The sequence below is a fragment of the Ichthyophthirius multifiliis genome (genome assembly GCF_000220395.1).
Source record: "Ichthyophthirius multifiliis unplaced genomic scaffold scaff_1120509251293, whole genome shotgun sequence".
Classification (NCBI taxonomy): Eukaryota; Ciliophora; class Oligohymenophorea; order Hymenostomatida; genus Ichthyophthirius; species Ichthyophthirius multifiliis.
The window spans coordinates 44562-58689 of NW_004086015.1; the positions used below are offsets into that span (position 1 = coordinate 44562).

Genomic DNA, 14128 nt, shown 5'->3' on the forward strand with positions numbered 1-14128 from the left:
TATAGATAAATTTTTATATATAATAAATATACATAATAAAATAACACATTTTAGCATATTAAAAAATTAATTAAATATAAAATAATTTTCATTACTAATCAAATATTTATTATCAAAGTAAGGCAAATAATAATTTTTAAAATTTATACAATAAATTGCATTAATTTTATAAATTTCTTAGAGAAAAAAAATATATAAAATTAAAAAAAAAAATGAATTAAAATAAAATGATAAAATTCAAAATAAATCCCTATACATTAAATTTCATAGATATAATAGAAAACGATTATTATTATAAAATAAAAAATGATTAAAATTAACCTATAATATAAAAGTTAGTAATTTTTTCTTTAATATGGCAAACAATAAGTATTTTTGTCTAAAAATTTGTTTATGAATAATAAAACTAATTTTTAATAATATTAATAAATATGTTTATTTTTATATTTCTTTTATTTTATTACAGAAAATAAAGAAAAATTTTTAAAATATTATTATTAGTTTAAACAAGTATTTATGATATATCATAATCTCTAATTTTGCATTAATTGAAATTCGAAAGTGGAAATAAACAAAGTGAAAATGTGTTTGTTTGTTATGGGTTCGGATTGTGTATTTATATATTTATTGTTAGTTTAATTTTTCATAATTGGTATTTAAAAAGCATAAAAATTAGTATTCCTTTAATTGTTTTACCTGTAGCGGAAGGATTTTAAGAATATTCTATGAGTTTGTTTGTTTGTCATTTTGCTTATATTTTTATAATTTGTATTTGTTTTTATTTATAGGAAAGAAATAATAAGTATTAATTTCATTTAGAATATTTCTAAAAGAAAAAACTATTGGATTATAAATAGATTTTCGAAGTTTATTTGCCAAATGAGCTTATTATTATTTCAAAAGTATAGGAAAGTATGTAAATTAATGAAACTATAAAAGGGAACTAATAATAAAGTTTTTTAAAATAATTTTCAATTGAATAAAATATTCCGCATAAATAAAACAAATATACAGAAAAAAATCCTTTTCCAAATACAAAATAATAAAAGAGTATTTTTTTATAAAGACAAAAGATTAATGAAGCTAATTAAAATCAAGAAAAGCTTAAATTTTCCTTAATAAATAAAAAGTTTAAATAAACATTTTCTGATAAAAGATAAGATATAATAGAAAAAATTAAAAATATATATAAAGGAAAACTTAACATTTTTCAAATAATTAATATGATTTTGTACCAATATGAAACAGTTCATTTCTAAAAAATTTCCTTATATGAAAAATCTGCATCAATTTTATAAAAATAAAAGTTAAACGTTAATGAATAATATGATATTAACGAGGAAAAAATATATGAATTTGTTGAATGTTATGATATTAAATAATAGAAGTATTTTGATATTACTATTATTTGTATATAATGGGATGGATTATAATCAGTAATAGTGTTATTTAATGATATAAGTAATACTATAGTGAATAAAAGATTAGAATAGGTTTAAAAACATAAAGATTTAACTTTAGCATCTATTACTCATGATTTACGGACTCCTTTAAATTTCATTAAAATAACTTCTGAATAATGCCAAAATGAAATGAGTTTGTAAAATATTAAAGAGTTATAAAATATGATTTAGATTAACTGTGAATTGTTAATGAGTTTAATTAATGATATTTTAGATTCTTAATAAATTCAGGCTGGAAAATTTCGATTGGTTATAAATTAATTCTAATTAGATTCAATATTTGGGTAAATGCTTTAGCTTTTTAAAATTTAAAGTGCTGAAAAAAATATCAAAGTTGAAATTTCAATTGATAGTAACTTAAGTCTAAATTCCGATAAAAATAGGATCAAATAAATATTAATTAATTTAATTTCTAATGCCATTAAATTTACTTAAAACGGAAATATTAGAATTTCGGCATTTTAAATTCCTAATCAAAATATTATTACTATAAGTGTTTAGGATACAGGATGTGGAATTCCTGTTTATTTATAAGATAAATTATTTTCGGTTTTCTCTACTTTTGATCATTTTGATGGAAATAATAAATAAGGTTTTTATTTTAAGTTTATTTTTTTTATTTATAAAAATAAAATATAGGAGTAGGATTAGGATTATCTTTATGCAAATAATTGGTTTCTTAATTAGGTCCTTTAAATAAAATATTTTTAACTTCATAATAAAATAAAGGGTCTATTTTTACTTTTCTTTTATATCAAGATATGAATAATAAGAATGAGAATATGAATACAATTGATGTTATATAATTAGAAAATATGTTAAATTTTTAATTTTTATAAGAATATAGAAGTATTTAAAATAAAAGCGTTTCCTATGATGATTTAAATGAAAATTAAACAAATTTTTCTTGCCTTTCAGTAGAATAATTAGTAAAGAAATATTAATGTGATTAAAAGGAGTAAGTACATTAAAGCTATTTTTAAAAATATAAATATGAAAAAAAAGATAGTTTTAATATTGTAAGTTCATAACTTGAAGTACATTTAAAAAAAATTCTTATTGTCGATGATGTTTGTTTTAATATTATAGTACTTAAATATATTTTTAAAGATATAAAGTCTTAAATCGATTCAGCATAAAATGGATAAGAAGCTTTTGATCTTTATTAACAATAGAATCATGATTTAATTTTGATGGATATTAAAATGCCTATTATGAATGGACATGAATCTATTAAACTTATTCGATAATATGAAAAATAATAGTAAATAAAACCAGCTGTTATTATTGTAAATAGTGCTAATATTAGCTAGGATGATATTTAATAAAGTATTGATTTTGGGGCTAATGAACATATTTCAAAACCAGTAGATACATAAATTTTATTCTAAATTTTATAAAAATAATACTACTGAGAAAAAAAAAAAAAAATGTATTTAATTTATATTTATTAGGTATATTATGTATTTTTATTTATTTTTTTAAAAAAAATCATATTTTAAAGATATAATAAATGATACTTATAAATTATATAATATGGTAAAAAAAATTTATTAATAAATACAATAAAAATATAGAAAAAAATAAACAAATAAATATTTATTTTATTTTATTTTATTTTATTTTTAAATATAATTTTATAATAATGGGAATTTGTAAATTCAATAAAACTTAATTTAATGAAGACGAAGTAATACCGATAAAAATTTAAGGATAAAAAGAAGATAAATACAAATAGAAAGTTAGTTTAAATGATTTTGAGTTTATAAAAGTTATAAAATAAATCAATTTTTTTTACAAAAATATATATTTTTATTTAAAAAAAAAAATAGTGTATAGGTACAGGTACATTTGGTAAAGTATATTTGATATAAAAAAAGGACAATCGTATTATTTATTTTTTAAAAAAAAAAACGATAAAATTTAATAATTAAAAAATAAAAGAAAAGACTTATGCTATAAAAATATTAAAAAAAATTAATTTCAAAAATAAAAAATAAATAAACTAAATTTAAACAGAAAGAAATATATTAGTAAATATAGAAAGTCCTTTTATAGTTTAAGTAAAATACGCATTTTAGAATTCAGTTAAACTATACATTGTAATGGAATTTTGTTAAGGAGGTTATTTTAATTTATTAATATATTTGTAAAAAAATAAAAATTAAATAAGTGTATAAATTATCTATTTAAATATTAAAAAAGGGGATATATTTAACCATATGGTAAAACATCCTTGTTTTCCTGAAAATAAAGTTAAATTTTACGCTGTTGAAATATTTTTAGCAATAAAAACCTTACATGAAAATTAAATCCTATATAGAGATTTAAAACCTGAAAATATTTTAATAACTTCATCAGGAAATATTAAATTGACAGATTTTGGATTATCTAAATCTTAATTTAAAAGTAATTTTTTATTTATAAAATAATATTAATTATTACTAAATTAATAAAATAGATAAATAACTTACTTATACTTATTGTGGAACACCGGAATATATGTCTCCGGAAATGTTAAAAAAGGAAGGACATGATTTTTCAACAGATTGGTGGAGTTATGTAATACTTTTTTTTTTTTTTCTAAATTTTAAATAATATTTATTATTTTTTATTTAGGGGGCCGTTATTTATGAAATGCTTAATGGAGCTCCTCCTTTTTATAGCAAAAATTAAAAAGATATGATAGAAAATATTAAGAAAACAGACGTTTAATTAGGTAAAAATTTATCAGTAGAATGTTAAGACTTTTTAAAGGGACTATTATAAAGAGATGTATTTAAGTTTAAAAAATTATTAATTTATTTAAAAATAAATAAAGAAAAATTTAAGATTGGGAAATGGACCAAATGGAGCATAAGATATTTAAAATCATTCATTTTTTAAAAATATTGATTGGGAATCATTTCTTTAACTCAAAGTTGAGCCACCTTTTATCCCTAAAATATGTAATAGATATGATTTGAGTAATATAGATTAGGTATTTTAAACTTCTTTTTATTATTAAAAAATAAATGTATGATAATGAAAAGATTTATATAATAGGATTTTGTTAGATAAAAAAGTTGTGACACTCCATTTGAATAATTTGAAAGGAATTCGAAAAAAAATAATTTTTAAGGATTTTCTTATGAAAAGTAAAAATATATATAAATATATAAATATATATATATATATATATTTATATATTATATATATACTTTTATATATTTCTTATAATTTCATATTTTTATAAGTTATGATGATAGTTATGAATAAAATGAAATTAATTTATAATAGCTTTTCACTAATCCTAAATTTAATTTGAAATGATAATAATAATAATTTTTTATTTATATAATCTTATTTATAAATTTTTATAATTTCAAATTAAATAATATGTTTTTTTTTTTTTATATTTTTATATTTATTAAATTTATAAATTTATAAATTTTACTATTAATATTGATATCAATATATAATTTAAAATGAAATATTTTTTAATTATATATTTTATATATTTTCCATTATTATATTTTTTATTATTTAATTTTTTAATTATTTTTACTAAATTTATATTTTTTTGATTATATTATTATCATAATTTTATTAATTATAGTATTTATCCTTTTTGTTTAAAAAACTATTTTTTATTTAATTTTTTATGGCATTCTTTTCTTAATATATTTATTAATGATTAGACTATTAAATTACTTATGTATTTTTATTTATGTTTTCATAATTTTTTTTTAATTATTTAATAGAATTGTTTGATTTATTAACTTTTTAAAAGGAATATTTTTTATGTTATATATTTTAAATAAAGCTTTTAAAACTTAATAAATTTATTCTATTTTTCTTTTATTAAATATTAATGCAAGTACTTTGATTCTATAAATAATTATTTATTTCATCATTATTTAAGTCTTTTAATGATTATTTATTTTTAATTTTTTATATATTAAAATTATCTTCTATTTAATATAAATTATCTTATATATTATTTTGTAATTTAAATTAATGATCATATGTATTTTAATTTTCAAAGACACTTATTTATATGTTCTCATTCGGATAATATTTTTTATATATTTAAATTAATCCTTATTTTATATTAAACTTAATTTAGCTTTTATTTATATTTGTAATATTATTATTTATTGTTTATGATAAATTATTGTATTTTAAGCATTATTCTTTTAAATATTAATTTAATTTTTATGTACTATTTTATTGAGTATTTAGCTATTCTTATAATCCTTTTTTTATTTTTTTATTTTAAATTTTACTTTATTTTGTTTTTATGATTTTACTTAATAAATTATGTTGATTCATTTCTTTTTTTTAAAAAAAAATATATAAATATTAAATATATTTTTATTAAATAAAAAATAAAAATAATAAATTAAAATATATATTTAAAAAGTTACAAAATTAATAATTTATTAAAAATAGAAAAATATAATCATTTTTTTAAAAAAATAAAATAAACATTAATTATTTTTTAATATATACAATCATATATATTTTAATCTTATTATTATGTTTATTAATATAAATTAAAAACGAAGAATTAAGTTTTTTAAGTTAATAGGAAAATTAATAAAATATAAATTTTAATATTTTTAGTCAATAATTTAAAAATTAAAAAAAAGTTATACTCAAAAAAATTGAAAAAGGTATTTCTTAAACCTTTTTCAAATAATATATATATTTATTTAATATAATTTTGATTATAAATTAATCATATGAATTATTTTTTTTTTAAATAACAATATAAAAATTAATTATTTTTAAGAAATATTATAATTAAAATATATTAAAAATAAAAAAAGTAGTAAAATTATATAAACATAATTATATATATATATATATATTATATATATATTATTTATATTTATATATATTATTATATTTATGTTTTTTATAAATATATGTTCATTTATAATCTTAATTAAATTTATTCATTTATAAAATTTATCTTCTTCATTAAATATAATTAAATAAACACTAACATATCCTAATTTTATAAATACTTTACATTAAATAAAGAATTTCAAAAAAGCAAATTTAAATAATTAAATATATATTTATTTATAAATTTTTCAAGTAATAATAATTCTATTAAAATCTTCAAATGCAATATTTTTCCCACATAATACAATAGCTACATTTTTTTCCTTTAAATCTTCTTTTTTTTTCAAAAATTTTGCAAAAGCTAGACCTGCTGCTCCTTCTACTATTAAATTTTCACCTAAACATAAACTTTTCATAGCAAATTTAATCTCTTCTTCATTTACTAAAACTCGTTTATCTACATATTTTTACAAATTTCCAAAGTACAACATTTTTTCTCTAAACCACCTGTAGTCCCATCTGAAAGTGTTTCTTTTTCCTCTAAATTCTGAATAATATATCCTTTTTTACACTCTTGTATAATACACAAGAGTTTTATGGTTAACAACCTACTATATGTATTTTTTCGCCTTTTTATTTTAAATAAGCACTTATTCCACCTATTAAGCCTCCACCACCAGCCGAAACAAATAAAGCGTCAATTTTTTAATTTTCATTAAATATTTCTAAACCTATAGTACATTAACCAATAATTATATCGATATCATTATATGGGGAAATATATTAGAGATTATATTTTTCTGAATATTGCCGGGCTGTTTTTTTAGCTTGGAGGGAATCACCGGGTATTATTTAAAGATCAGAGTTAAATAATTAAAGTTTTTGTAATTTTTATTTAGTTATTTTATCCGAAATAATTATTTTTGTTTATAAATTATATATTTATGAGGCCTAACAAACGGCCAAAGCATGATTTCCAGTCGAAGATGTTATTATTGGAAGGTTTATTTGTTAGTAATAGAGTTTTAAAAGCTTATTAATAGCTCCTCGGTATTTAAATGAGGATGTATTTTGCATCTATTCGTGTTTAAAAAAAATATATTTATAGAGTATTTAGATGAAAAATATATAGAATTTATTAGAAAAGGTGTATTTATAATGTATTATTTTATTTATTTATAAGAATCTTCTATTTATTAAGATATCATATTGTTTTTTATATTATATATTATTATTATTGTAAAAATATTAGAATAATATAAATAATAATTAAGAGAATAATATATATGCACAAATAAATATTAATAAATTTATAATTTTATATATATATATAAAATTATATTTATGTATAAATTCATTTATTAATTAATAAATTATAATTAGTTGCTTCATTATATAATACTTCCCATTAACCCAATTATCTCTTATTTGCATTTTTCCAATAATATTGAGAATTCGTTTCATGACTTTCTATTATAATATCTAAATGCGATTATACCAATTACGGAGTTATTTTAAAATCAATTTATTATTCCATAAAAAAGGCTGGATTTGTGTTAAATTCTAATATATAACATTTTAAATTTTCATCAATTATCAAATCCAATCCTAGAAGTTAAAATTGTCCTTTTTTTTTGCCTATTCTATCTTTGGCTGCTAAAATACTATATAATGCTGCTTTCCGACATGAAATAAATATTTATTATATATCATTTTCTTTTAAGTTTTTTTCTTTTTTTAAATAATTTTTATATTCTTCTATTGAAAGAGTTAACGACTCTTTTATTTTATTAAAATCTTTATGACTACTTTAATTTTATCTGTTTGTTAAATGCATTTGGGATTATTTTATATCAAATTATACGAAACTTTCTAAATTATACTCTTCTATACATTTTCTGAAATGACCGTCTTAATATAAAACTACAAAAGGTTTTATACTGGCAATTAAAATATAACTTCTTAAATCGTTTTTATGATTATAGATAAGTAGAGGCTTTTCTAAGTATTTTTAAACAAAAGAATACATAGAAGTGGTTTTATTTGTACTTTATTATTAGTTTTATTTTAATTATTTTATTTAATCTTTTAATTCATTGACATTTTTAAATAATTTTATATCTTTTCCTATATATATATATATATTATTTTAAATAGTTCAATTTTTTCATATAAAAAATAAAAAACCTTATGTTCCTTTTGGATTTTTAGCAATCCAAAAATTCGAGTTTACTTTTTCAAAAAAATATTTTTCTTGTTCATTTTAATTAGTTGCTTTTAAATCAAATATATATGATTCGAATAAGAAATGAGTTGAATTTATTAATTTGTTGAAATGATTATTTGGGTTATTATCATATTCTTTTAATGTTTTTATAAAAGAATCTTTATTTGAAAGCAGGTTTTTTATATTTTATATATGATTAATTAACTATTCGCCATTTTTATGTAGTTTATAATTCTATTAATAGTTAAAATCAGTAAATTTAAAGTAAAAATCAGTCTATTAAGGTAAGAAATTATGTATTATTTCGAAATCTTATCGGGAATCAAAGTATTTTTTAATTATTTTATATTTTTATCCTAAAAGCATGTAAACTTGTTTTTTTTTTCTGTTTTTTTAAAGTCTTCTCTAAAAGTCTCACCTGTATGTTCATATTCATTCTCAATATATTTTTTTATTCTTTTTTCAACTTAAGTTAATGTTTATTCTTATATTTTTAAATTTAAACATAATTCTAAACATTATATATATGAAAGGCTCTATAATTTTAAATATATACGGTTTTAACATTAGTTTTGGCATTTATATTCTTTAGATTTTATATAGTCAAACGTATTATTAATAATTGGACAAGTCTTTTAGCATAGAAAAGGCTGCTATATACATTTTATTTATTCATAAAAAATACTTGGTTATAAGTAAATAAATAAATTTTAACTTTTAATTTAATTATAAGAAGATTAATATATATATAAGAGTAGAATAAGAGTTATTTGATATATTAAATGGAACATATTTTATTTTAAAATATAAATTGATTATTATTAAATTTATTATAATGTAAAATTAATATCATTTTTATATTAATTTATATTTAAAAATAAATAATATAAGAAAAAAAAAAAAATTATTGAAAAAAACTAAATATATTAAATAAATTAAATAAAAAGAATAAATATAAATAAAAATTTTTAAAAAATAAAATAAAAATAAAAATTATAAATAAATTTATACTAAATTATATGAAATATGTAAAAGAATAAAAGTATTGTGTTTTTTTTTTTTTAAAAAAAAATATATATATAACAAATAATTTATATAAATATATTAAAAAACATATATATATTACGTATATATATAATTATATATTTATATATATATATATATATATTTATTTTAAAGATAAAATATATTCATATATCTTTTTTTTCACTTTCATATAAAAAATTATACTCATTTGCCTCATTATAAATAACTTCCCAATTTCCTAATTACCTAAACTTAGGTAATCTCCAATAATCCCATAAATCAACATTTTTATCATGACTTTCTAATATAATATCTAAAGTACTCTAAACTAACTAAGGTATGACTTTAAAATGTGTTTATAATTCCATAAAAAGACCTGCACTTGTATTGAATTCAATTAAAAAAGCATTTAATTTATCATCGAAAATTAAATCTATACCCAAAAGTTGAAAATATCCTTTTTTTTTGCCAAGTTTATCTTTTGCTGATAAAATGCTGTATAAAGCCGCTTTTTTACATTTATTCCACATTTTTGATATTTCTAAAGGACTAATATTCATTTTTTATTATAGATATTATTCAAATTATTCGATTGTGATCATTAATTAGTTACTTTCAGTTTCGTATTATTTATGTTTTTTTTAAAATATACGATTTGTTAAATGTTTATATGCCTCATCTCCTTCAAAACTAGTGAATTCTTTAGTATAATTGCTTATACATTTCCTCACGAAGCCATTTTAATATAAAACCACAAAGGGATTTATAGAAGGTATCAAAATATAGCTTCTTATGTCATTTTTTTTCCCATCAATTAATAAAGGGTTTTCTAAATACCTTTATATGACTTAAAACATTGCTAAATTTTACTTCTGTTCCCTTGTTTTGGCTTAAATTAATAACTAGACTAAATTCTATTTAATATATTTTATATTTTCTTTTATTTCAGTAACATTTTTGAATAATTTAATGCCTATTTCCTTTTTTTTTTTTTTTTTTTTTTTTAAAAAAAAAAAAAAATATATATATATATATAAAAAAAACCTAAAGATCCGTTTGGGTCTTTTGCAAGCCAATACCCTGAATTTATATTATCAAAAAAGAATTTTTCATTTTAATTTATTTATGGATTAGTTAAATTAAAAATATAGGTTTCAAAATGGAAGTCTTTAGATTTTATTTTATATATATTTTAGCTTTAAATATCGAATAGTTTTAAAGTTATAACATAAGAGTCTTTATATGAAAGTAAATTTCGTATATTAGGGATATGATTTATAATTTATTTATTTTCTTGGAAGTTTAAATAGTTCTATTAATAACTGAAATCAGTCCATTTGAAATCATATTGGTCAGAATAGGGAGTATTAAATTATATTATTTCAAAATCTTGCCTTGATTTAAAATAATTCAATATCATATTGGATGTATTTCCCTTTCTTATGACTACTTTTTTCGTATTTTCGCTAAATTCGGTTTCTCTAAAAGTTTATCCGGAATGCTTGTACTCATCTTGCATGTATAGTCTTACTCTTATTTAAACATCGCTTAATATTCTTTCATTTAATTCTTTGTGTAAACATTTTTGTAAACATTAAATGTAGTCAAGGTCTTTCTTTTATAAATATAAACGATTTTGACATTTGTTTTCGCAAAAATACTCGTCACTTTTTATATATTGTGTTAATTAAGTATTTATTTTTGTTTAATTTGGACAGTTAAATATTTAATTTTTACATTCTGGTATTTTTTGACAGTCTGAGTGATAAGAACAAGGATTAAGGCATTTATTTTGAGTTGAATTTATAGATTAAAGAAATATTAAATGAATAACTATTAAAAATAAAATATTTTACATATTTATTAAATTTTTTATATATTTATTATTTTTTAAATTAATTTATATATAGCATAAAAAGATTTTATAAATAAAAAAGTATTCTTGAGTATATATAAATAAGTAATATTGTAAAAAATCTATGCTTAGATATATAAAAATTAACAAAAAAGTAAGCTCGTATTTAAAAATTAAATTATATGAAAAAAAAAATATATATATATAAATATATATAATATATTTAATTTATAATATAAATATTTTAAAAATATAAATTTTTTTTTCAATAATAAATTATTAAATTTATAAAAAAAAAATTATACAAATTTTAAATATTAGAAAAATTAAATAAAATATAAATTTAATAGTTTATTTAACTTCATTTTCATAAAATTAATTTATTAAATATAAAATAAATATTTTTTATAATATAAAAACATATATATTTTAAATAAATTCTTAAATATTTAATAAAACTATGTATAAGAATTTTATAAATTATTATTATTTTTATTAATATATAAAATTTTTTATTTATTTATTTTGAAGAGAATATATATAATATATAAATAAGAAATATTTAATAATATTATAAAAAATTAATATAAAAAGTAAATTAATTTAAATTCAATAAATATTATATATTTTTTTTTTATTAATTATTATAATATATTAAAGATAAATAAAAAAATATATATATAAAATTAAAATTATATTAATAAATTATTAAATAAATATATAATAATAAAAATAATAATATTAAAGTATTATATTAAAAATAATTAAAATTATATTTTTAAAAGAGTATAGGTATAAAAATATAGTACTATTTATTAGATAGAAATATATTAAAATAATAAACATATATAATTTAATATAATAAATAAAAATAAAAAAATATTAAAATCTATATATATATATATATATATATATATATATATATTTTTTATATATAAATATTTATTTATTTTTGTATATATATATATTTTTATATTTATATATAAATAAAACAATATTTTTTTTAAAATAAAATTATTAATGGATTAGAAATTATAATAAAATCAAGATTCCGAAATATAAGATAAATTAAGAGATAGTTTAGGTTTTTTTATTTAATTAATTATAAAAAAATTAAAAATATAAAAATTTAGCTTTAAGAATGACAATGGATCCAAGAATTTAAGATGTAAATGAGACAAAAATATTAAAAAAAAGTTAAAAGTTTTAAAAGATGCTATTTTAAAAGAAAGGGAATTAAAATCAGAATATGATTAAAAAAATATTGAATTAAAATTAAAAATAGAAACTTAATAAAAAGACATTGAAAATTTAGTTTTTATAAAATATAACATAAAATATATATATATATTTTTTTTTTAGGAATAAGATATTATTAAATATAAATAAGAAATTTAAAATTTATAAGAAAATATTATTATAGAAAGAATGAATAAAGATAAGTATATGGACTTATATATGAAATTAAAGACTTAAATATATAATAATTAGCAATCAAATGAATTAAATATGTCTAACATAGATTAATAGGATAGCTTTTTTGCTGAAATAGGTTCTTATTTTGGAATAAAGAAGGATAATGGTTAGATTTTGGAAGAGTTTTAAAAAAGTTAGAAGGAAAATATGATTTTAAAGGAAGAGATTTAATAATTAAGGAATTAAATATAAAATTTAAATAGTAAATATAAAAGCGAGGAGTCTTTATACGAGAGAAGTTTATTTTTTTAATAAGAAAATGAAGAAAAGTAGAAAAAAATATAAGATATTGAGAGAAATTTATAAGATAAAATTCAAGAAATTTAATATTTGAATGAAAATTTGAGATAATATGAATAAAATTTGAAAAAAAATGAAGATAATATAAAATAAATGTAAGAAAATTAAAAAAAAAATGAGGAATTTTTTTTTTAAGAAAAATAAAATTTTGAAAAAATCTTAAAAAATTAAAAAGAAGAATTTTAAAAATAATTAGAAAACGTTTTAATTGAAGAAAATAAAAAAAAGGAAATTTTTTTAAAAGAAAATGAAAAAATCTCTTAAAATTATTAAAATTTATAATAAAATATTATTATTATCGAAAAATAGTTAAATTTAATAGAAGATAATGTTATTTTCTTTTAATTAAAAAAATAAAATTTATAATCAAAACCATTACTTTGTTAAGTAAAAATTATATGTATTTTACAAATATATATTAATATATATTTTTATTTGTTGTTTTTATTTTATAATATAATAGGTTTTATGTAGAAAAGATGTAGAAGGACTTCATATTATAGAATTCGATTCTTTAGATGAAAGGTTTTGTATATATACTGAAGATATTTTAGATGTTTAGATTGAATTTGAACCCGAATATATTTTAACGTTTGTTTTTAAAGTATTTTTTATTATAATTTATTTAAATATATATTATAATTTAATATATATATATATATATATATATATATATTTATATATTTTTTTTTTTTTTTTTATATATATTTATATATATTAAAAAAAATTAAAGAAAAAAAAAGATTTACAATTATTAGGTGGAAGTGATTTAAATAAAGTTCATAGTAAAATAAAGTATATTTTTTTAAACAATTTAGTTTATTTATTTATTATTATTTTTTTTGCTTTTTTTTATAAGAAAATTTATTATAAATGCACCACCTATTACTAAATCTTAAAGAATTGTTATCAGTTAAGATGTAAATAAAAAAGATTAAAAATCTC

At 15.9% G+C, this 14128-nt stretch overlaps 3 protein-coding genes across 3 annotated transcripts, besides 27 other annotated features; 1 reads left to right on the forward strand and 2 right to left on the reverse strand. All coding sequences in view use genetic code 6, as the record gives it.

The window, feature by feature from the left end:
- The first annotated feature begins 183 nt into the window (after positions 1–183).
- Positions 184–228: a microsatellite.
- Positions 184–248: a microsatellite.
- A 2813-nt stretch (positions 249–3061) lies between these two features.
- Positions 3062–3089: a microsatellite.
- A 125-nt stretch (positions 3090–3214) lies between these two features.
- Positions 3215–4600, forward strand: IMG5_177140 (protein kinase domain protein; the record flags this gene model as incomplete). Its single annotated transcript, XM_004027663.1, has 6 exons — positions 3215–3587; positions 3669–3872; positions 3925–4025; positions 4083–4246; positions 4296–4443; positions 4509–4600. Coding segments are annotated over 6 exons (1082 nt in total), but the record flags the coding sequence as incomplete, so codon positions are not given.
- A 6-nt stretch (positions 4601–4606) lies between these two features.
- Positions 4607–4662: a microsatellite.
- Positions 4663–4958: 296 nt separating this feature from the next.
- Positions 4959–5005: a microsatellite.
- Positions 5006–5780: 775 nt separating this feature from the next.
- Positions 5781–5848: a microsatellite.
- Positions 5794–5859: a microsatellite.
- A 440-nt stretch (positions 5860–6299) lies between these two features.
- Positions 6300–6361: a microsatellite.
- Positions 6301–6357: a microsatellite.
- Positions 6362–7617: 1256 nt separating the features above from the next.
- Positions 7618–7652: a microsatellite.
- A 1-nt stretch (position 7653) lies between these two features.
- On the reverse strand, positions 7654–8892 carry IMG5_177150 (tubulin-tyrosine ligase family protein, putative; the record flags this gene model as incomplete). Its single annotated transcript, XM_004027664.1, has 2 exons — positions 7654–8426; positions 8487–8892. The coding sequence occupies 2 exons, from the start codon at positions 8890–8892 to the stop codon at positions 7654–7656; spliced, it is 1179 nt and encodes a 392-aa protein (XP_004027713.1).
- Positions 8760–8819: a microsatellite.
- Positions 8893–9455: 563 nt separating the features above from the next.
- Positions 9456–9491: a microsatellite.
- Positions 9477–9531: a microsatellite.
- Positions 9532–9639: 108 nt separating this feature from the next.
- Positions 9640–9694: a microsatellite.
- Positions 9695–9716: 22 nt separating this feature from the next.
- On the reverse strand, positions 9717–11071 carry IMG5_177160 (tubulin-tyrosine ligase family protein, putative; the record flags this gene model as incomplete). The annotated part of the gene is made up of 2 exons (XM_004027665.1): positions 9717–10525; positions 10597–11071. The coding sequence occupies 2 exons, from the start codon at positions 11069–11071 to the stop codon at positions 9717–9719; spliced, it is 1284 nt and encodes a 427-aa protein (XP_004027714.1).
- A 326-nt stretch (positions 11072–11397) lies between these two features.
- Positions 11398–11438: a microsatellite.
- Positions 11400–11460: a microsatellite.
- Positions 11403–11445: a microsatellite.
- Positions 11461–11599: 139 nt separating the features above from the next.
- Positions 11600–11650: a microsatellite.
- Positions 11605–11669: a microsatellite.
- A 121-nt stretch (positions 11670–11790) lies between these two features.
- Positions 11791–11843: a microsatellite.
- A 227-nt stretch (positions 11844–12070) lies between these two features.
- Positions 12071–12143: a microsatellite.
- Positions 12076–12142: a microsatellite.
- Positions 12078–12184: a microsatellite.
- Positions 12185–12297: 113 nt separating this feature from the next.
- Positions 12298–12392: a microsatellite.
- An 822-nt stretch (positions 12393–13214) lies between these two features.
- Positions 13215–13302: a microsatellite.
- Positions 13250–13297: a microsatellite.
- A 510-nt stretch (positions 13303–13812) lies between the features above and the next one.
- Positions 13813–13867: a microsatellite.
- Positions 13868–14128: the final 261 nt, after the last annotated feature.